At 38.9% G+C, this 23,751-nt stretch overlaps 3 protein-coding genes and 1 long non-coding RNA gene across 8 annotated transcripts in view; 3 read left to right on the top strand and 1 right to left on the bottom strand.

The window, feature by feature from the left end:
• The first annotated feature begins 1,566 nt into the window (after positions 1-1,566).
• hnrnpa3 (heterogeneous nuclear ribonucleoprotein A3) lies at positions 1,567-7,977 on the top strand. Of its 3 annotated transcripts, none has more exons than XM_058392121.1 (11): positions 1,567-1,723; positions 2,986-3,108; positions 3,216-3,362; positions 3,510-3,720; positions 3,831-3,920; positions 4,047-4,106; positions 4,190-4,252; positions 4,429-4,578; positions 4,778-4,909; positions 4,998-5,054; positions 5,157-7,977. In XM_058392121.1, exons 1-10 carry the CDS (start codon positions 1,718-1,720, stop codon positions 5,051-5,053), a joined length of 1,038 nt encoding a protein of 345 aa, XP_058248104.1. In that variant the 5' UTR covers positions 1,567-1,717; the 3' UTR covers position 5,054; positions 5,157-7,977. The 3 variants fall into 3 exon arrangements, with proteins under 3 accessions (XP_058248104.1, XP_058248105.1, XP_058248103.1); XM_058392122.1 differs by having other exon boundaries at positions 4,998-5,069; positions 6,397-7,977; XM_058392120.1 differs by having other exon boundaries at positions 4,998-5,069.
• A 1,184-nt stretch (positions 7,978-9,161) lies between these two features.
• On the bottom strand, positions 9,162-22,993 carry nfe2l2a (nfe2 like bZIP transcription factor 2a). Of its 2 annotated transcripts, none has more exons than XM_058392118.1 (5): positions 22,869-22,993; positions 13,074-13,346; positions 11,978-12,073; positions 11,704-11,841; positions 9,162-10,825 (listed from the first exon to the last, which is right to left on the bottom strand). In XM_058392118.1, the coding sequence occupies exons 2-5, from the start codon at positions 13,341-13,343 to the stop codon at positions 9,614-9,616; spliced, it is 1,716 nt and encodes a 571-aa protein (XP_058248101.1). In that variant the 5' UTR covers positions 13,344-13,346; positions 22,869-22,993; the 3' UTR covers positions 9,162-9,613. The 2 variants fall into 2 exon arrangements, with proteins under 2 accessions (XP_058248101.1, XP_058248100.1); XM_058392117.1 differs by lacking the exon at positions 22,869-22,993 and adding an exon at positions 18,334-18,551.
• Positions 19,629-21,333, top strand: LOC131354457 (uncharacterized). Of its 2 annotated transcripts, XR_009204756.1 has the most exons (3): positions 19,649-20,100; positions 20,422-20,507; positions 21,003-21,333. It is a non-coding gene; the product is annotated as an uncharacterized LOC131354457 (long non-coding RNA). The 2 variants fall into 2 exon arrangements; XR_009204755.1 differs by having other exon boundaries at positions 19,629-20,100; positions 20,422-21,333.
• A 220-nt stretch (positions 22,994-23,213) lies between the features above and the next one.
• The window catches only part of agps (alkylglycerone phosphate synthase), a 39,149-nt gene continuing 38,611 nt past the window's right edge, over positions 23,214-23,751 (top strand). Inside the window, exon 1 of the mRNA XM_058392116.1 lies at positions 23,214-23,453. Coding sequence (XP_058248099.1) covers positions 23,275-23,453 — 179 coding nt within the window. The 5' untranslated portion in view covers positions 23,214-23,274. The remainder of the gene's footprint in view (positions 23,454-23,751) is intronic.

The following is a 23,751-nucleotide window of genomic DNA, read 5'->3' as shown; positions in this document are numbered from 1 at the left end:
AAATCAAACTCTGGCCAATGCATGAGATTGCACTACAATGTGCTATAAAATAAGTAAAATAAAGGCTGTGCAGTTACAGTATTTGCACATATATACTCTTTCTACGAGGCCATAGGTCATACCGCACTAATTCCTGGATGTCCAGAACACTAGCCTTATCAAAGTTGTGTCGTAAATCAAGTATATGATACAGACTTCATACAGATTTCTGAGTATTCCAATCTGTCTGAAATACCAATAAATCTAGTAAAGTTATAGTAAAGTTCACCGAATATATGAATCAAGGATTAATGCATTCATTATACACTGCTCTGTCTCTGAGAGATAACCAATGGTAGGAGATTTCAACTACATAGGGCCACAAAGGTTTATTTATTTATTTACTTATTTATTTTACAAGAAAATGAGAAGAGAATCCAGAGAGAATGCATTTGAGGAACATCTGAAAATTGGGACATGTCCTTGCATGTTTTGGCAACACTTTCTTTAATCATTGTTAGGTTGTTGTGAAGCTATATTGAAGTTTTTGTATATTTTTCTCTGATTACCAGTGTCAATTATTGTGTTACAAACCTAATTGCATTTTTTATGAGCTAGGTCAGTTGCTTGGGTCTTAAGCTATAAAAGGATGGACTCTAAAAGTATATACCTAAAACATAATTGCTTAACAGTGATTGAAGATAATTTGATGTCTCTTGCAGTTATAGAGCTACAGAAATGATTGGTTCAGACCCAATTTAACAAAGTGAAGTGCTGACCAAGGAATATGTAAATGAGTATAGTGCTGTTTTGCAGCATATTGAAGCCTGTTTATAGTTCACATTAAAGAGTAGGCAATAAGGCAGACATTTTAGCCAGGCCAGCCAAGCGTCACAGAGCTCTCTGTTTGTCTTGGCCCGTACTAGCATATTTAGAAACAACCAGTGTTGGGCCAATTCATGTACAGTCAATCTACAGAAGCCGATCGGTCGGTCTGCGGCTATAAGTACAGACTAAAATGATTAATGATGTTTGTTCATTATTATACAGGCAAGGATATGCAGGATATAGAGAAGTACAAGAACAAGGACATAAATCTGAAACTGATCAAATATATAGAAATCAAGGAAATAAATACAAATTAAGGAAGAAATAAATATGGAAATATTGAGTAAACATTTAAAACATTTAATATAAATATAAAAAATAAAAAGTAATTAAATAAATATAGAAATACTAATATATTATAAAAAATAATGTTTAATAATTTATATTTGTGTTCGTCGTTACATTCATTTTCATATGATCATTAATATATATATATATATATATATATATATATATATATATATATATATATATATATAAATATATATATATATATATATATATTTGTTTGCTTGTTCGTTCAGGTATTCGTTTATTTGGACAGGTCTGGTGGTACTGATCAGGCTTCATCCATTCATCAATTCATTCATCAAGTGGCACGAGCCCATTGCCTTTATAATGGCTATGTCCCAAATTCTTGGATTTTAAACCTATGCACCCTCGATGACTCGAAGTTTGCATGAGATCTGTATAGAACTGACGTCATTGAAGTGCTGACTTGTAAGCGTAGCGCAAGTGTTCAGGGCGCCGTTTGAGACACAAGGACAGCTGTGGGTAGTGGACAGGGCAGCCGCCGGGCAGCGCCATATTTCCATCTTGTGTCAAATAAGTGGGGCGTAGACACTGCGAAATGGAGGTAATATCAACTTACTCAGGTTAACTAAGTCTTCGATTTGTATTGCTTTATGCAAATGCACAATGTTAACAAGACAGTGAGTGCATTGCATGGTAAATGTTTGAAGCTACGTAGCCCTGCACTTCTGACTAGCATGCTCACAGCTAGCTAGCTGTAAAACCGTAACTTATCGTGTCCTGTCACTTGCATATATTATATATATATATATATTATTTCTACCAATATATTTAATTTTATTCTCTCTTAACGTTATAGAGAAACGTTATAAGTCGGGTTTAGTTCTTCCAATACAGAATACAGAATGAAGAAGGCGCAGGCTTTCATTTATGTAGGATATGGTTTACCGGAACGACCGGCGAGTTAGTCAACTAACAGTGTTAATATATAGAGATATTTTCTATATATCTATTTTCAAGCATGAGTCAGATGGTGTGTTATTTTATATTCAATGTCATTTGTGAACATTTCTATCGGTTTAGCATGCCTGCAGTGACGCTAAATGTGAGACAAATAGCTAACAACATGGAGGAAAAGAGCCGTAAAATGGCGTTTGAGAGAGAGAAGGCGCCTCGAACATTCCAGACTTCACTGCGGCTAAAGATCCTGCTCGTTGTGGGCTTTTAACTAAAAAATCAACCAACGAGTTAAATTCAGCTGCGATTAATTCAAGGTGTAGAGTTAAGAATGCATGATATTTCCTTCCTTCATCTTAACCCGAATAGAAATGCTAACAGCTAGCTAAATGTACTGCATACGAGTGCGTGTGTGCTAAAGCAGGGAAAGGCTTATTTTAAAAGTCTCGAGCTGCACTGTGTGCGACAGGTGTTGTTGTTGTTGTTGTTGTGGTTGTTGTTGTGAGGTTGTTTTATTATTATTTTTTCACACTATAATGCAGGGGATCTCTCTTTCTGTCTGTCTGTCTGTCTATCTATCTATCTATCCTTAAACAAACTAAAACCAATTAACTGTAAATTAAATCTAATCAAATATCAGGATCATCCTGTAAACATATATAGTCTGTATTTTTACCAGCCATAGATCTTTTTATTACTCAAATTTTCATTCAGTTCAAGGGATGAGTAAAATCAGCTAGTCACTATAAAAACCCAATAATAAATATAATAGTTTAGGTCATACTAGTGTGTGATTTTCAGCACTGTAACAAATTGTTGTAATACATGATTATCATCATTCTTAGTCATAAAGTTAGCTTAATCGTGAAGATTAGCTGGTTGTGTTTACTAATGTATTAATCCTATCAGGGTAAAGAGAGTAAAGAGCCAGAACAGCTGAGGAAACTGTTTATTGGTGGTCTAAGCTTCGAGACAACAGAGGACAGTTTACGTGCACACTTCGAGCAATGGGGAAAGCTCACAGACTGTGTGGTTAGTGACATTACTGCACTATTTAAGACTTGATAACTTTTTAATACAGTATTGTAATACTTTTGTAATGAAACACTCATGTTACTATTGATCACATCTCTGTGCAGGTGATGCGAGATCCAGGGAACAAGCGGTCACGAGGCTTCGGTTTTGTAACATACTCCTGTGTAGGTGAAGTGGATGCAGCCATGTCAGCTCGACCCCATAAAGTGGATGGTCGCGTTGTTGAGCCTAAACGGGCAGTTTCCCGTGAGGTAAGATCAAAAATCCATTGGCCCCTATTAATGCACATTTATCTTGTGTTTAGCTCACATAGCTTAGAGACAAATTAAAATAACATTTATTTATTCATTCATACATAAAATTGCTATTATTAATATTATGTTTCCTCCATTATCTAGGACTCAAATAAACCAGGGGCCCACTTGACAGTGAAAAAGATCTTTGTTGGTGGGATTAAGGAGGACACAGAAGAATATCACATACGTGAATACTTTGAGAGGTATGGGAAGATTGAGAGCATTGACATTATGGAGGAGCGATCAACGGGGAAAAAGAGAGGGTTCTGTTTTGTAACGTTTGATGATCATGACACTGTGGATAAAATTGTAGGTAAGGGAATATAATTTATTTATTTATTTTAATTCTTTTCATTTTGGTAACATATTAAACTTTTCAAATATTTAAAGTCCATATTTAAATTCTTTTGCATTTCTTTTCAGCTCAGAAATACCACACGATAAACTCCCATAACTGTGAAGTCAGGAAAGCACTACCTAAACAGGAAATGCAGGCAGCTTCTAACCAGAGGTGTAAGTACCATATAAAATCTAAATAGGAGATGTCACAAAGTATAACCAAGCTATTATTATTGTTGTTGTTATGAAACCTGCTTAGCTTGATAACCTTTCATCTTTTGTCTTTTTTCTTTCTTTTAGATCGTGGTGGTAATTTCATGGGCAGAGGAGGCAACTTTGGAGGTGGCAACTTTGGTAGAGGTAAGAAAATAAATTGGCATTAAAGCCATCATTTTTTGTTGTTTAATCTGGAAGAAACTCACAATCTTTGTTGTTGTGCAAAGGTGGTTATGGAGGAGGCCGCGGAGGTTATGGAGGAGATGGCTATGATGGATTTGGTGGAGATGGTAAGCTCTTCGGAAAAAAGGCTGCTGTTTAAAAAAAAAAAAATTAATTAATTTACATATTCAGTATGAATTTAGATTTAGTCTGTTTAAGCATTAACAGGCAGGACGTTTGTAACCTGATAAATTTATCATGTTGACGTAGCCAGCAGAAGAGAGTGTGGTGTTTGTGTGCTCAGGTGGAAACTATGGTGGTGGCCCAGGTTATGGTGGCGGGCGTGGAGGATTTGGTGGAGGTCCTGGTTATGGTCACCAGGGAGGAGGGGGAGGAGGTGGCGGTGGTTATGGCGGAGGATATGACAACTACAACGATGGACGCAACTTTGGCGGTAAGACATTAGAGGGTAGTTTATTGCAGCCACGGCAACTTAGTACGGAGTCCAACAATAGGAGCTGATTGTTCTACAGAATTATTATTCAGCAAGGGTCTTTGATTGTATATAGCTTTGCTTTGTATATTTTTAAATTCAAAGGAGTCTCTTGGCTCCTTTAGAAGTCACCTAAGCATGCTTTATGCTGACCTTTAAGGAAACTTTGGTGGCGGAGGAGGCGGAGGTGGAAACTACAATGACTTTGGGAATTATGGGGGACAACAGTCAAACTATGGCCCCATGAAAGGAAATAACTATGGAGGAAGGAACTCAGGTGGACCATATGGAGGTGAAAGATTGATCTCAGACTGCGCCATACTATAACGTCTCCTGGGAGGTGGATAAGGATGTTAGGGTTTTTTTTTTTATGTTCTCAGGTGGCTATGGTTCAGGTGGTGGTGGCGGTGGCAGCTATGGGTCAAGGCGATATTAAAGTGTGTATATTTATGGTAAGTTCTTTTTAACAATCTAATTAATGAGTCTTAGATGTGTTGACCTAGAATAATTATTTGTTTTATCCTGTATCTATTCAACAGGCTTCAGGTGGACAGTTAGCAGGAGATGAGATGAGTGGAGAGGAGATGAGAGGAGAGGTCAGGAAAGCAGCAGGTTACTGTGAGAAAGCCAGGACCTGCTAGTCAGAGCACTAAAAATGGAGACATAAAGAAGGACTGTTTCCACTAGCTACAATGAGCAAGGGTGTAGCCAGATACTCATGACCTAGTATGTGTCAGTGTATGTACATTCCTTTAATCTTCTTTGCTAGATTTTTACCCCTTCTCGTTTTTTCCCCCATTTCCGATATCTCTACGCTTTTTTTTTCCAGAGTGATATATCAAGTGTCGTAGATTTTGAAGTAAGCTTTTGATTTATATGGTCTTAAATGATTTTCTCTTTAGATTATTAGATTTATAACTTCGACCTATAGGCATTTTGTTATTAAAAAGTCACAAACTAGCTGCCACCTATGGTATCATTTTTGGTTACCGTAATGTTTTGGTTTCATGGCAGCGATGCTCATCAGTGTCAAGTGTAATTTTCTGTTAGTGTGTTTGTGCTGTCTTGCATTGTATGCAAAAAAGTTATAAGCAGTATAGACTTATCAGATTGGAGGGCATGTAACAGATTCATTTGTAAAACAGAAGTCTAGATTGTTAACTTACATTGAAAAGTGAAAAAAGAAACCAGATTAAATAAAATGTAGAAAATTCCCTAATCAAAGTTTAGTGGATCATTGAGTCTGGAAGAAAGTGCAGTTTTGAGTGTTTGTTGAATGTGTCCTCATGGAAGTGTAGTCAATGAACCCAGACATTTCAACACTTATTATTATAATTATTATTATGTTAATATACATGCTGCTCTTATGTACGAGCAAAGGGGTATGGAGATCTAGCCAAAGGCTGCCAAACAGGTCTCAGTTGCCCAATGTGGATGTAAGACAGAGCCTCAACTGGACCAGACAGCGAGTTGTGTCAGAAAAGAGGGAGAAAAAACAAGGGAGCATCAAGAGCCAAGTCTGTGGAGCAAAGCCATCAGGTGTCACACCAGAAAGCTAGCATCTGTTTTTTCCAAAACTAGCCTAACCTCCAAGAGCAGCTGACGCTAGTGAAGAAAGGCTAGCAAGTACCTGGACCCAAGAGGTGTGACAGCCAATGCTAGCCAGCGAAGGCAGTGAGTATGAGGGTTTGAGACACAGGTGAATAAGAGACAGCAGAAGAAGAAGGAAATGACATGTCTTAGGACCAGGTAAGAGTAACCATTCTGCTTAATTTACAGATTCAAACTGAAGCGGCTGCTCAGCAAATCATGTATGACACGTTTTCAGCGAAAGGTCTGGATGGGTAAGATTAACTCCTCAAAATATGTGTGGACAATTTTACAGTATCCTCCCATAGCCACAGGCGTACTTAACCATACACTACAGTGAACTACTTCTCTTTTATTTCCAGTACAGAATAAATAATGATGCTGGGTTTTAATTCATGGTTACGCAGGTTATATCTTACCTTCAAGTGAGGATTAAAGGTGTTTCATAGATTGCATTCGAATTTGACGTTTTGGTATTCAGAGTGATTAAAACTTCTGTATCATTTACAGCCCACCTCAGCATTCAGGCCAGTGTGCGAATAGAAGCTAAAAAAGTTTCAGAACTACTTTGAGCATGTTATTACATCGCTCATTTTATTACATATTACAGTATTCCTGTTTAGTTAACCAGAGTTATTTTACTATCTAATTAAAAATGCAATGATCAACTAGGATCATGGCTGAGAAACGACTGTAGAAAATGACAACAGTCAAAATAAGCAGAATGCACATACACAGTATAGTGTGCAGTATAGGCTAATTTACTACTACTTATAAAAATTAGAAAGCAGTGGCAGTCAGACACATTCCCTTCAGTTCCTAAGCACAATATTTTACTTTTTATTTTTCGCTTAATTTACTCAGAAACGGGTATCTCACTGTGACTGTTAGTTCTGAAAAGGTTTGTTGCAAATTGATGTATAAAATACACCTATGAAATGTTGATCGGATCCACTTCCAGAGGTACACTGTATGGCCGAAGGTTTGTGGACACCTGACCATCATACTGGCATGTTTTTTGAGCATCCCAATCCCAACATTTAATAGCACTCCTCTGGGAAAACCTTTCACTAGAGTTTGGAGCATAGTTTTGAGGATTTGTGTTCATTCAGCTGCAGGAGTATTAATGAGGTCAGGCACTAATATTGGGTAAAGTATCCTGGGGCACAATCAGTGTTTCACTTCATCCCAATGGTGTTTAGAGGTCCGGAGTCTACTCAAGTTCTTCTAATCCCACCTTGGCAAACCATGTCATTATGGAGCTTACTTTGTGCACAGGGGCACTGTCATGCTGGAACAGGTTTGGACTGCTAAGATCCAATAAAGGGACCCTTTTCTCTTTTTTTTAAAGCTACAGCGAACAAAGACATCCTATACGATTTGTGGTAACGTTTTGCGGAAGTGCCATGCTGGTTTGATAGTCTGGTGCCTACAAACATTTGGCCATGTTGTGTAAAATAGAAAGTAATAATCTTTATTCAAATAGGTTGGAGTAGAGAGTAAATTTGCCAGTGACGTTATATTAAATGTTTTAAATATATTTGGACTAGGGTTTTATTCAGCACCTAAAGAATGGTGTAGTTTCAATTATTGCTGTGTTTATTATTTATGTGGTTATGGGAGGATATATTTTACTCCTAGAATACATTTACATATTATTTTTAATTGACACACTTAATTCTGCAGGACATACTTTACAGCATAGGTTTTCTTCTATAATATTTTGATTTGTATTAATTTTATTTTAAATAAAGCTGTTTGACAAATCTCTGAGAGTCGTCATTTTTATAATTTATTGCAATGTCGTATAAAACACGTAAGTGCAGGTTTTCAAAGTATGAAAATTTGCCGTCTAGTTTAATCAATCAGCCTGGATATTTGTTTCTTTGGTTGTGATGCCAATTCCTAACAAGTAATGTCCATCTCGCCACAAACCTTTTTAATCCATGCCCAAATCTTCACACAAGTTCTTCAGTGACCTCATGAAATGAATCATCCAAATAAATCTGAGCTCTTCAGTGCATTTCAGTCCACTGTGTATCTGCACAAACACCAACAACACAAAGTGGTGCCAAAGTGCACATCATGGATTTGTACCGAAGGGCTTCCCAAATATTACAGCTTTCAGATACGTTTTAAAGTTTTGTTCATTTAAAATAAATAAATAACCGGATGTGTGGCTGCGTATGTGTGTGACTTAATATTCGAAGGCATACAGTGTGTGTTTTATAGTTATCGTTTCTATGAGAGACGTCCGGTTATATTTTTTTTAAGGTACCTAATCCTCAGTTCCTGTAAAGAACTAAAGAAACACACAGCTGACATGGAAAATTGTGTAATTTGTATTCTTTTTGCTTAAGTATACTTTAATCCCACATCGAGTTCATGGCAACGTTGCTATGAAAGACTTATAATTAAATAATGAAGTCTTTTATAATGCTGTCACAGTTGTGTAACTCAAGGTGTAATTTATCATAAGCAAAAGTACATTAGCTAAACTGGATCAGTCAAGCAGAAACCTGCTATTCTATTTTTATTGACAGCAGTGATGTCCAGAGCACGTCCTTGAAGCAGCCGCTCCTGTTTGTTCAGTTTGGCTAATGGCTTCTGAAGGGCTGCTGTGGGTTGGACTTGATTTTCAAAGATAATGGTTGTAGGTGAAAGAGCCTGGTGATGCAAACACTACAATGTGCACAGCTCTGTTTGTCCAGCAGGGCTGAGAGGAACCATATTGTTGGTTTCACACAAGGAACAGTCAAACAATAGAGGCCTGTCAGATAAGGTGTGCTTTAGGCTCCCAGGTTTGAACTTGTGTGTCTGGTTGGCATTTTTCACGCACGCAACACACTATTTGTTCTTTAGATAAAACTGTCACATTGTACATTGCTTTGGGTTTATCAGATAGCCACTATTAGTAACACACAAAAAGTCACAAAGTTCCAAGTCAGACTAAGTGAATGTTTTATTTATTTATTTTTATATAAAGCACTAAGTCAAGAGATAACATTGCAATAGAATTTTAAATTAATATATAAAAACAGACTTTTTTTTTTTTTTTTGAGTGCCAGTGATCGCAACACAATTAGTAGCATTCTAAAACAGTACAATACAGTATGTTGTTTGGTATTCCAAAAGCAAATAAAGTATAAATGTATTTACAAACCATTAAGATAAAACATTCTCAGATAAAATATAAAGAAGTACAAAATATAGGAGATATTAAGAATATTAAGAAAGTAGAATAAGCAAAAACTATATAATAGTTCTGCCATCTTTACTGCTAAAGATTAAGCAAAAATGCCTATAAAGTTTGTTGGTTTTTTTTTTTGTTTTTTTTTTCTTCTTTTGCATAGTACTTAGCTACAGAATTATGTAGTACCAGGAAAGAGAAGAAGCAGAAAAAGTGCTAGTTGCTCTTCACAAGAGTCTTTTTAACGCGTGGGACAAGGAAGACACTGCCGTCTGACGTCTGCTGAAGTGAGTAGTCGTTGGGGGAATAGGGCTTTCCCTGCTCATCCTTTAGCATGCTGAACACCTCCAGATACAGTGAGCTAAGCTGCTTTTTCATCTCCCTTAGACTGCTGCTGTTTTTGCTCTTTTCCTTCAGCAGACGCTCCTTCTCCTCCTTGAGCGAGTCCAGCTGGTACTCCAGGCCCATGATGTTCTCCATCTTGCGTTTGCGGCAGTTCTGGGCTGCCACCTTATTCTTGCCACGCCGGCGAATGTCACGCACTAGTGCAAGCTGTGCCTCGTTCAACTGATGCTTGGCCATCAAACTGTTAAAGTCATCCACTGGCAGGTTGATGATCAGGTCCACAGCGAATGGGATCTTCAAGGATCTTGCTCTCTCTTCGTCACGAGTGAGCCTCGCCTCTGAGCGCTTTTTCTGCTTGTCTTTAGTGAAGGGTGGCTTGGAGTATCCACTTGCCTCTGCCTGATCTGTCTTTGGTTGTTTTACATTGTCTTCCTGTGCCAGATTTATGCCAGAATTCTCTGAAAGTGACTGCTGAGGGCTGTCACTCTGGAACAGCAGGGGAAACATATCGGAATAATCAGATTCCATACCCCCAGAGCCACTCTCCAGCTCGTCCATGTCGGAGTCACTGAATCCGACACAGCCATCACCGTGCAGGGACTTTCCGGGAGAGCTCATATTCGGACTGGCATCAAGAGACAAACCGGAATCTGAATCTGGGAATTCAGCCATATCTTCGTTTTTTTCTGTGCTGAAGTTTCCAGGAGACAGGCTGTGGAGGTCCATGGGTTTGAGCAAAGGAGCATTTGGGAGCTCATCCAGCTGTCCATCTGTGTTTCCTTCTTCACAAGGAAGAGATGCATTGTTCACTTTAGGCTCCAAATCAGGGTAGAACATGTCGCAGAATTCATCTGGTCCAAAGCTTTCGTTCATGTCTGGTGTTTTCAGGTTCATCTGATTAACGTTGCTGAAAGCCCCATCGTACGTGTTCATGAACTTGGGAGGGCACATATCGGTAGTGCCAGTGGTGACATCACTTAGTTTAGGCAGATACTGGCTGTAGTTGGACTCCTGGACATTGGCAGGCTGGGTTGTGTTTACATATCCGGACATATCCAGGATCTCCTGGATGTTCAGGCAGTGCTAAAAAATAAAATAAGCGAACACAGTGTTAATTATATAAGCCATCCTTAATGTTTTGTGTGTGAGAACAAAGGTGTACTGTTAGTTAGGAAGCTAAGTCTATGTGGGTCTTGGCATGTAACACCAACAATATTTCTGATGTTCCTAAAAAAAACAGTTCTTCTGAAAATAGGAAGCAAACCAAAAACAAGTGAAGCAAGTATTCCCACAGCAGATAGTAAACAGAATGACTATAAAGGTGGGGTCATGTGGTTGCTTACTATGGTGACAGACAGGTTCAGGCCACTCTACTCTACATGTGGTGGAAAGTAGATCATACAGAGATGTGCTCAGTAATGGACCTATGTCTCTCTCACATATCAACATGTAGCCGAACAGTAAGCTGAACTCCTAGTGTTGTAACCCGACTGCTACCACTTGTGTCTTTAGCCCTATTTAGACAACAAAGGTTTCACGAGGGATCTGAGGATTTGTACGGAGGTGATACTCTGTAATTTAATTTCTGTCCAGATTAGTGTTTTGTCCATGTTCTGTTTACTAGTGCTATTTGGATAGAAAACCTGATGCTCCACTGTGCACTGGAAATGTTTTTAGACCACTAAATGTCACGTTAAGTTAAGCATATCTAGAAAAGGATTTAATGCGTTGGCTACAAAACTGCTACTTTACTCAAAAACAAAAAAACAGCATATCCAGAACTGTATACTATGGGAGCTTGTTAGAAGATTTTCAAGAAAATTCACTATCATATAGAATGTTCAAATATCTTAACACAGTCATCACGCTGAAAAACTAACAATGTCTAAATATGACTTATTCCTCAGTCTCCATAAACCAATTGTCCATAAAAAAAAGTGAGTGTGTGTTTTGAGCCATACTTGCAGATCCATCCAGGTCTGGTCCATAGGCCCTGGCATCAAGGGATTCTGGGTAAGCATAGGCATTTCTCCAGGCATCATGAGATGAGTGTTGTCTGTGCAGGGAGGAATGGAGGGACCCAGACAAGGAGGAGCAGGCTGTAAAGAAAAATGGTCATACGGTCAGACATGTTCATGACACATTAACATTTATTCTGGCATATAAATATAAAGTGACTTAGAATGCCTTAAGCATGATTTTATTGGTGAGAAAGTGAGGCAAATAGAAACTTACCTCTGCTGGCTCCACTAGAGGAAACGTCTCTGCCAGCAGCTGCATGCACTCGTCAAATGACATGGCGTCTCCATCCTCTTCCGTGAACGCCACATTCTGTAGGCACAAAGCCGGGGGCATCCATATCAGACTGATTTCACACCCAGAGTAAGAAAGACATCACTCCAACTGCTGATATCTCACACCCTCGTCTCTGCTCCATTTCCAATCAATAATTCAGCAGTGAAACACTGTAGTATTAACACAGACCTAAATAAATATTACAGTAGGAGAGCAGTTATAGGGAGGTGTTTCTCTGAAGCTGTAAGCCATCTACTCTGAAACCTGAACCACCTGAGTTCCCGTAATTACACTATGGAAGCAGTAACCCAGCAACCAGGCAGCTGCACCCGACTGGGTTAACAGCAGGGTGGGGTTTTCCTAGAACCGAATCATGGGGTGATTCTGCGTGTGTGTGTGTGTGTGTGTGTATGAATATCTGTGTGAAATGAACAGACACTGCATGTGTTTTGTGTAGGAGTGTGGAGATATAATAAAAGTATATTTAAATTCACAGAAAAGCTGACCTTTGCTGTGTAACTTTGCTTTGTACAGTAGTTCAGGTTTCTATGAATTTAAATAAAAAAAATTTAACATCTTATTATACGATTAAAATAAATAAAATATTTAAAAATATCACAATTCTAAATAAAATATTATATCTGTATAATTTTGCTTTTTTTTTAGTTATGAGAAAAAAAGGTTTAGAAATAAGGCTTAATAATTATAGATTTGGGTTACTGTACTTTTATAAGAAGAAATATTAGATAAACCTGCCTATATTTAAAACATTTTCATTTGGTAAAATGTCATTTATAGCAATCAGTACTTATTCCTGTGTGTAACATTTTTCAGCAGGTGTTATAAAATCACTGCCACTGATATCTCAGACAAATATATAGTCATAAATTATCGCCATATGGATATGTTATCGTAATCTAACCCAACCCTCACTTTGTGTGTGTCTACCTGTGATGAAACCATGGCTTTGTTAGATTGCATCAGAAGGTTATTTGAGTTTGTGTGTGTGCGTGAGTTTGTGTGTGTGTGTGTGTACCTGTGTGATCTCAACAGGCGCAGTGTTAGCCTGCGTCAGAGCGTTGTTGGTAGGCGTGGGCCGAGGCACGAACTCTCCTGTCTCCTCGTCGAGCTGTAGCTGGGCAAGAAGCGCTTTCTCTTGCTCTCTCACTATCTGCTGTCTCTTCTCCTCCTCCAGCTCCTTCTGCCGCTGCAGCTGCACCTCCTTCTGCCTGTAGCTCAAGTCAAACACCTCTCTGCCTGCTCCCAGGTCTATATCCTGCCTCCACAGGATATCAATCAGATCCATATCCTACAGAGAAAAAGGGGGGGAGAAACAGCACCATTCAGCACCTTTCCACCACGCCCTGTGGTTCTCTGGGGATTTGTACTCCTTTTTTTCTATGCAGCAGTGAGCACGTAGCTCAGCCAAGCCTGGCTCACAACTCTGTTATCAATGTAGAGGACACAGGCATGAATAATAGATGCTTGTCTCCTCTTTTCTCAAATTACAGCAACGCACCCATATTTTGTTAAACTCTAAAACTTAGTCTACTAACAACAAAAAAAAAAATTACGAATTAGTTGTATTTTGTTTCGGCACAACATTTAAGAAACCCGGGTTATTCTTGCCAGCACAAGATTACTATATACACAGCATATTCAGCTGAGGGAGAATGTATTTACTGCTGATGCTTTACGAAAAACCTGTAAAACATGCTGGCACGATCTTCCTTAACGTGTTTAACTCATGCATGAGCTGTATCTGTACGCTGAGCAAGCGGGGGATTAAGTTAAACTGTAGGTCATGTAATTGTCATGTACATGACCAGACTGTTAAGAGGGCAAAGAGAGAAGGCCGCTTCTGGATCTGGCGTGTCCTTCTTATCCGAGCTTGTTGAGGTAGCCTTGATATATCAGAGTAAATAATCATCATGTCTCTCTCTGGCTAAAACATGCCAAGGACCTGCCCAGGGTGGAAAAAAAAACAAACCTAACCCACCAGCACATACCAGGGAATTAAACCTTAAAGCTTTAAAAGGCTGTAGGCTAAAATGGATTTCTATTAGCATCTAAGCAGAGAGGTATTTAATGTACACATATACAATATACTTGCACTCAAGCCACATATCTAATGTTAGTTAAGTCTCACAGACTGGATAGAACCTCAAGGAAGACATAATAATTAACCAAAGACATAAAGCCATAAAAAAACATACGTCCTATTTTCAAATGTTATAAAGTGTCGTGCATGAATGAGTAAAAGATAGTTGATGAGAGACAAGTCTTTAAAAAAAAACACTTCCTTTCCACATATAATGGATGAAGTCACACAGCTCTTAAGAGCCCTAAAGTCAAGAATGTGTGAGATAAACAGTTAGGCCTTCTATTTCTCCTCCCACCATCTTTTCAGTCCATTTATTTACAGAAAGGAAACAGCGTAATCACTAGACTATTGTGTAAACTCTGTGTAGGTCAGAGAATGATAGGTCAGTAGCATGTGACTCTGCTTTCTGTTAAGGATGTAAAAAATTTACTTCCTTCATTTTCTGAATGTTGATCACAAGGCCTCAGAAAAAAAAAGAAAAAATAACAGGGACTATACTAAGCAGAAGTGGTGGCACAATTATATGGAAACAGCTGCACTTTCACATGTTAAAAGATGGAAGTGTAAAAAAAAAAACTACAGGGCATGTATAGTATATAATGTGTACTGCTGCAAACAATTTGTGTAGTATGTGTTGAATTAAAACTCTTTTTTGTGTGTTTGTATGTATGTGTGTGTGTGTGTTTATGGACATGTTTTTTTTTATTTTGCTTACAAAACTGTCAGATGAACAATTGTTGTGGAGATATTTGGTCCCCACCAACTTAACACAATAAAATAAATAGATGTGGAAAACAAATGAGCCAAACATATGTGAATGAGTGTGTGTGTGCATGCGTGTCTACGTCAGCTCTGAACTCAATGACTTCTGGATTATATTAAAGCCATCCCAGCACCTTTTACAGCAGACATTAACTGGCAATAACGCCAACGCTGTGAGACTTCTATATATCATTAATCTGCTCAGGGCAGACACAATTTCCAGGCCCAGATTATACCTGTAGAAAGGCGAAGGGAGGATGAAATATCTAAACCAGAACTTAACTGATAACTCTAAGAGGATGCATGAATTGACCTCTTACACACATACAAATCTCTCTCTTCTTTCTGACACAATGGATGGAAGTATTAGTTTGTTTGACTTGGATGGATTTTCAGTTGGGAGTGTTTCTGTGGGAGTGTTTCATACTTTCATAACTTTCATTACATGGTGTCAAAGGTAAATGACATGGCAATGCTTTAGGTGAACAGGGTTGTGAGGATGCCATATCAAAAATATAAGGTAAAGGTGGTTAAATGTCCTCTTTTGTATGTACCTGAAATGTACCTCTTTTCAACAGCCAATTTTCCATTCAATTCTTTTTTTTTCTTTCAAGCCCAGAGATAATTGCTGAAACTAAGCTACCTTTACAAGTTAATGCCAGCTCTGCTATGCTAATGAGATGTTTGCCTTCTCACCAACTTGTTCCTTTGTAAGACATGTGTTAGCAAAGGTCTATGCATGTTACTGTTGAGACGTTTACCTATTAAGAGCATGTGCAAAGGTCCAGCTGATAGCCAACAGATATCTTTGCTTCCACAAGACACAGAATTGTATTGTAATTCATGTTTAATAATAAGCTAAAATTGCAAATTATCTAAAAAAAAACGTTTGCTGTAACATCGTTATTCACTAGATGGCTAGAATCCTGGCCACACTAGATCTGCATGCCTTCAGGAGAATATGACCTAGAAGTCATTCGCACAGGTCAGAACTTCAGTGTACATATCTGGTGATCTACAAAATATATACCAAATGCACTCAGAAAATAATTATTAAAACAACAGTGTGTATGCAGTGCTGACTACCCCAGCTCTGAAACCTATAACCTGTATTAATGTCGCTAACCTACTATTTGTTGTCTAGTTCCTATGGAAGCATGTGAGATGACAAATTTGTTCCATGTCGTTCTTCTGAAGCACACATTTCTCCATTGTTGAAATATAGCAAAATTAAACTTTAAATTGAAAATACTTTAAAATGTACTAAATGTACTGTACTGTAGTAGAGGTTTTCATGAAATGTCTTTTATTCCACATTCTACGTAGCTACTATTAATAACTACTATACTATATATAGCTACAAGTGGTTTATCTAGCTATGTAATGATTGAATGATTTAAACCAGTCACTTGCGTATCTGTCTATCTACTACAGGTTTATTCTAACTATAGAATTATGTTCGGTTTGTTTATCTTGCATGTGTATAATGCAAGGGTATAATTTTTCGTCCCCCAAATTCATCATAGTTTGAGGATTTCTATGCTCAAAAACATCTGATTAAACTCACCAGTTAATTACCAGGTTTTGGAAGTGTATGAAAGCACAGACAATGAAAATCACCTCACTGTGCTGCACTCCAGCGCTGGCGTAAGTTGTTTATTGCCATGTTTGACATTCATGTTCATTCTAATACTGAAAAAAAGGAAGTTGTTTTGTAGAACGAAGCCGGTTTCCAGGTAAAGAAACACTTAAATATCACTTCCTTATTCTGTTATTTATTTATTTCCTTAGAGTTACTGGTTTATCCTGGTCATGGCACATTGTATCCAGAGCGTACAGTGGGCTAAACCTGAAATAAAGGTACCAAACTGTCCTCTTCCTTGTCACAAGGGTGTTATCATTAAGGGTACATCTTATGTAATGTTGTCTTTTATCTAAGAAGGTGCACTAGTAGTGGTTAAGGTCCAATTATGTACCTTAAATTAGTTTAAATGTATACTACATTCACATTTCAGTTAACAGACATTTACTGAAGGTACAAAAGATCTACCCATGGTCGTACAACCCCACCAACAAGCAAAGGTACATTTATTCCTCAATGTGGATGGGATGCGAGTCCAGAATGGGGCCCGATGCACACACAAACGCGCGCACACACACACACACACACATTAACACACTCAATCACTAATTCTATGATCAACTTAATGTAGCTAATAGTTCTGGCATGTTTTGAGAGGTGGGAAAAACCCACACACAAACACGGGGAGAATGCGCAAGTAACCCGAGCTCATGAACATAATATCACTTCCTCTTCTTCTAAAATAAGGGAATTGAAAGAGTTCCGTTGTTTTACTGTCTAAAAGTGGCTTGTCTAGGGGAAAAATCTGCTTGCAAAACCTGTTGTGAGCCTGTTTATTAAACACATCTATTGTATCTCAGAAAAGCTAGACCAGTGACTGAGAGGTCAAGTTTCCTAATCACCAAACCTTGCATTATTAGCATTATTCAAATAATATGGTGGAATGCAATCCGATCTCTTTTAACAGACAAGCGAATCCATGTCATAGAGATTATTACTAAGATAATGTCACCTGTTTCCCATTTAGGCCACGCCCACCAAGGTGTCTATATACTGTCCACTATTTCGTTTGTGCTTTTTATATTGTGTTCAGGTTGTTGAAAAATGATCTTGTATAAATGCGTGTTGTATAACACCTGAACGTCAGCACTAAATGGTTTAGAAAGACAAGGCCAGTATGAAAAATAGCGCCGCCTCTGATTGTGCAACGCGGACACACAGAGTGTAGAGCAAAGGGCTAACCTGCTGATAGCGCGAGCTCGCACGCGATGGGGCTGAGTGAAGGGGCGTCCGATAAGATGAAGCGGAATAACAACCGATTTCCTCTGATATCTTAGTTTAATGTGACATAAAAGATGGTTATAGCTGACTTATGGAGGCTGTCCTTTTTGATACCCGGACTCGGTTTGGCTGCACGGCCCGGCTTCCATGACTTGGCAGAATTTTCTTGAAGAGCGCAGAGAAGCGCACTATCGGAAACAACACAGGAAACGCCCCCCTTATAGCGACTAAAAAACCGATCCTGCTTTTATAGTAAGGCTGGTCATTAAAAATGTCAATGTAAATCATCGGCGCCAGTGCTAGAGGCTATTTATGTAAACAAGATGATGACACGAGTGAGCAGACACCGATATTAAACCACAGCAGACTGCCGGTGATGTTCAGCGCGAGCTATAAACCAAAAGTTCCCAACATTACACACTTCACACATTACCATCAGAGTGACATGGAAGTACACGGGCCTCCTGAAAGAAAGTTTGAATATTTCGACATACTAATAAACAGGACAAGCAGATCATCAGTTTAGTCAGATGTCCAGGCGTGAATAATTATTAAGAAAATATTTACCTGTTGACTCGTGTGCATTTTAGGCAGCTCAATCTCCATCATTTTGGTGAAATTTACTGTCTCCCTTTACGAAGTAACTCCCAGTGTGTTTTAATGGTTTGTATTTCTTAAAGAAAAAAGAAAAGAAATAAATACAAATAAAACAGTCTAAATTAACCACCGACGCTCTGCCAGCCGATGATGACGGAAATACAGTCTGTGGAGTTATGATAATTTACGGGAAGCCCTAGGCATTTGATGGACCAGCCCCGAACTGCCATCAGCCAATCAGAATCGCTGCTCGGGATGAGGAGGATTCCGCCCCCTCTCTACCTTCATATGCAACCACAAGTAATCAGGCTACTTCCTACTGGGACTTTTTCCTATGTGGAGACGTATGGAAACTATTATCTGAATTGCACAATCGCTAAACAGCAAATGTGATATTAAGGTTAAAATTAAGATGGCGATCTTTTTATTGTGGGATCTTTGGAAATGCTTCCAAATACCTAGCTCTGTGCCATGAAAAACTGAAGAAGTTTATTTTCGGACATGGTTATTTCAAAATTTTTTGATTGCTCTTATGTTGCCCTTAAAATATAGTGTTATATAACAGGAAATGACCAGTAAAGGGAAGATGGATAGAATCAGAGGAAGCACTGTAATGTAAGTGCTAGAACAAGTCCAGCTTTGCTCTCTGCATTGTACAGCTTTTTATCACGATTATCTGCCAAACACATTCATCAGGAGCTGAATCAGGCCTGTTGTAGCAGCGGAAGACAATTTATAAACTAAAATGCATAGATCTGCTGGATTGGGCCATGATCCAGGTAAATGCCCTGTATGAGATGGAAAGGTGCGCTGATGGCAAATATTTGCCACGAGGGCCTTGAAAATCACGTCCTAACCTGTGTGCTGGTGAAACTCTCCGTCTATCAGCTTGCGACCTCTACTGGTCACCTGCTGGCTTGTCAAAATTTAATTGGGCCCTCAGTGCCACATACTGTATTTGACTTTTCTTGTTTTTTTGTTTTATTATCATTTTTATACAGGTTATCTAAAGCTTTTGTCATTTGTGTGTGAGGCAGATCCCATGGGCTCTCCAGTGCAACCCTCAAATGTCCATCTATTGTACATTTAGTATGTATTTTTACCTTTAAATTATTACCCAAAAGTATAATTAAAGGAGCAACTGCTGTCTTTAAGCTGTCGCTATGTACTTAATCATTTTTAAATGTACACTACATTCACGTTACCATGTAAAATATACATACTACAGGTAGAAAAGATCTATATGGTACCATCCCAGTGACAACACTTTTTTTTGTCTGACTAAAGACTGCTGCAGCTCAATGGGGCTATTTTAATCATTTCATCAGGTTCACTGACACGTATCCGTGAAGACCTTCACACTCTACCTCTAGTCTACTCACTTAGCCCAGTGCCTGACTGAAAACTACACCAAAAGCGAAACTTTTTTTTTCCCTTTTCCCTCTATGTCTGAAGCGCGTCCGTGATTGCGCGCTCACGATTGGCAGCTCCACGTCGACATTCTTCCAGCTGTGTGCGCGACGCGGAAAGACACGGCGGCGGTGAGGCGCCTGAACGAGCACTCGGTCCGGGCGAAAAAATAAATAAATAAATAAATTATCAACGATTAACAACTTATGCGGCGGAGATTTAGTACTGGTTGCCATATTTAAAAATGGTGCTTTCCCTTTTTGTTTTGCATTTTATGCATTTAACCTCGTGCACAAAGTGCTGAGTTGCAGCTGTGAACTCCAGCAGGTATGTTCAACATTTTTCTCTCTTCTGCTGAAAGTGAGGGACATGCACTCTCTCTTCTGGTGCACCCATAATGGTCACTAACCAGCTTTGTTGGAAAACCATAGTCTGTGCTTTATTTCGGCTGGACGACCTCACTTCTTGCGTGCAGATGTCATTCTCGTCAACTGCACGTCTTTAGTTATTAGTTCTGTACTGTATTTCTAAGGGTTTAATATTTAGTTTTGAACAGTTACCCATTATATTTAGAAAAGTTAAGCGTTAACTGTGCTGGAACTGCAAACCATTCCAGGATTAACCAGTAATTTGATTTTCATCACATAGTGGGCTTATCCACAGCTCCAAATAGACACGTCAGCTGTTTTACCTATCCCCCACTATGACTGTTCACTTCACAACCTTGAAACAAGGTAAGGCTGAGTCTTGAATGTAAACCTGAACCATTTTCATGTCGTGTCACAGATTTATTTCCCATTGCTGCTTATTTCATGCACATTAAAAACGATGCATTTATGCAAACCTGAACCCATATGTGTCCAGTGTGCAACTGTATATGTAGATGTGTGTGTGTGTGTGTGGGCAGGGGGGTGAGAGGGGGAATGAACCTAACATTTAACTGTAGGCATTTAAATCATCTTTTAAATTCCCTTTACTATCGTTATAAGCCTCTTATTATCATCATGGGCTCTCTCAACCTCTGCTCAGCCATATTTTACTTTCAAGCGATGTTATTTTATTGATTATTAAGAGCATGGTAAGTACATTCTGTTAAAGGTGCTCGTTTCATTATGAGAATGGTGTAGAATAAGCATGTGATCATTACTAGGTAAGAAGAAAAATGTTCCATACCGTTTGAATGAGTTAGAGAATTGTAACATGTGCTTTTACCCCTCTGATTCTGACAGTGGGAAGACGAGAAGTCCTATAGGAGGAGAGGATTAAAGAGCTCTTCTGTGGCTTTCCAAGTAAAGTTCTGTGATACACTCTGGCTCTAATTGTTTGCAGTCAGTGCATTACAGAACTTTGTTTTGGGAGTTTAATGCTCTTGCCTGGAGGAAACAAATATTACATCTGGAAGGGAGGAATAACAACCACACAAGCCCCCTGATGGTGCTTGGCTCTGTCTTTTCTTCAGTGATCATACACAAATGAAGTTGTCTCACTTAGTTCTTATTATTTGTAACATATGCATTGTAATATTGAGGTAAAATAAAGTACAACCTTTTCTGGAACACACAGAGAGGAGCCTTGTATTTATTTCACACTCAATAATTTTCTTGATCATCCCATAAACATAGACACTGACTGTGGGAGAGTTTATAACACTCACTACTCTGTGAGCAAAGGACCATTATGTAGTCTAGCAGCATATAAAAGTCACTGTGTAGTCTTTGGGGTGAGTTGTTATACATCCAGACCCACAGGAGGCAGGCTACAATGATGGTGACTGTTAAATCAGAATGCTTAAGGTCGGAGAGGCTGGGATAGTAACAGATACCATTCCCGTGTAACACGGCAGCTTCTGCTCAGACCTGCACATGCCTGGCTTTCTGTCATGGGTGCACGAGTGTTCAGAAGGGCCCAGGTAACAAGAGTAGATGGGGCTCGCCACACCTGCAAGGCACTTCCTGCAAACCCCCGCTGAACTGAAATCTAATATTTGAAAGAAATCGTACTACATACAGAAGACAGTGGCCATTCTTGTTAGACACCTGTACTTACTAAGCGCGTTTGTTATCTGTGCCAGAATGGTGATTATTTCCCTTTCTCATTAGCAAATTAAACAAATAATTTTGTTATTATGAAGAAAATTAAGCGTTGAATACTTTTCTCATTCTGCAAGTATTTTCCCCTTTCAATGTTTGGGTCATAACAGGACAATCTGTATACATCATATGGAAAAGCTTAAATATGTGTTTAGCAACAGACCACATGTCTGCAGCACATATGGGAATTTACTGTCATTCTTGTGCAAAGTTAAAAGTTTTTGCTGTATTAAACACCAAATGAGCAGTTGAATGATTTCTCAAAAGGCCTCCTGCTTTAGATTTAGTTCAAATATTTGATGGCAAGTGTAAATATAAAAATGATGCCTAGTTTCAAAATATTTATGATTCTTCTGCGGTGCTAGCCACAGTTTGTTGTCCCACCCAGGGTTTAATCCTGCCTCACGCCCAGTGTTCCTGGGATACGCACCAGATCCTCTGAAACACAGAGTATGATAAAGCGGTAACTGAAAATGAACGATAAATGATGACTATAGGCTCTTCTGTTATTGATTTATCTAAAAGATCTGAGAGATCTGACATTTTATGGCCTTCTGGAATTTGCATGTATTTTCAGTGTTTTCAGATACAAGTAGCAAACATCAAGGTCATGTTTCTCCACAACCCATACAAAATAGAGACTGTACAGCAGAGGAATGTGAATATTGAGCTCCCTACACTGATGTCCGCCTGCAAGGAAATCCAGGCATCCAACATGCAATCACAACCTATGAATGAAACCAAACTCTTCCCAGTGCATATAAAGAATGGTGCCAATGTAAACTACTGAAGACAGAACTTAGTGTCATTTAGAAAAGAAATAAACAAAACAAAAAAAGCCAGAAACTAGGCCTACATTTGAATGTTAAAATAAAGTTAAAGTGAGGTACATCCTCTGGCGTTGGCTGGAAAGTATTTTCCTAATAACTAAATGACTCAACACCCAACAATAAGATTCTCATATTATGCTTAATCTACAAAGTGACATGATCACAACACACTTACCTCCAATATATATGTATTTTCTTGTTGTCTGTTATCTATTCCTGTTATTGTTATTTTTAAGTTATCTCGCCTTTGTAAAAACAATGTATTCCTCCAAAAGAAGGCCACACTGTACTTTCTATCGGTTAAAAATGGTGATAATAAATGATGACATTAAAAGAAAATTTACTCATATGTATGCTAAAAGAGGTGGGCTCGCTATCACAGTGGCTGCATAACCAAACGGCTCCTGGGCGATATGTAGTGCACTCATTTTAGAGGAACTGTTGTTATTTCACCGCCTATGTAGTGCACTTGTATAGGGGGTAGTCACGTGATTGGGATTCCACTTCCCCGTCGTACCCGTCTAGGAGCGGGCTGACCTCTGACAGAGCGCCGCTTTCCGGCTCGCAAATACGGAAGCAGCATGGCGTCAAACACCGACATCTCCGAGCGCCAAAGAAGTGCAAGGCAAAGACTGAGAATTATAGCCGGCCATTTGCAGAAAAGCGAGGGAAATGAGCACACGGCGTTATCTGCACAAGAGTGTAAAGCCGAGACGCCCAGATCTAACGCTGCTAAAGTGACCGCGGTACCGAAAAGAAGGTAAGCAGTGAGGATGCGGGGCAGAGTGAGCTCTCCTAATGCAGTTAGCCTAGCTACAGGAGCTAGCTTTCACTGCAAATGCCATTTACACATTAAGCAGCCCTTTTATTTTGACACAGCTGCACTGCTTTGGGTGGAGATGTGATAAAAACTGCTCATGCTCATGCCGATGCGATGGCAGAATGGACAAGTAGTTTAGCTAACTATGTTAATCACATAATGTTACAACTTTAGGCATAAGCATGAGTGGGGCGTATTGGGAAGTGTAATAGTGGAGCTATGTTCAGTGAGCAGAATA

The sequence above is a fragment of the Hemibagrus wyckioides genome, linkage group LG06 (genome assembly GCF_019097595.1).
Source record: "Hemibagrus wyckioides isolate EC202008001 linkage group LG06, SWU_Hwy_1.0, whole genome shotgun sequence".
NCBI lineage: Eukaryota > Metazoa > Chordata > Actinopteri > Siluriformes > Bagridae > Hemibagrus > Hemibagrus wyckioides.
Note: the sequence above shows the minus strand (reverse complement) of the source record. Positions and strands in the feature narration are given on the sequence as shown.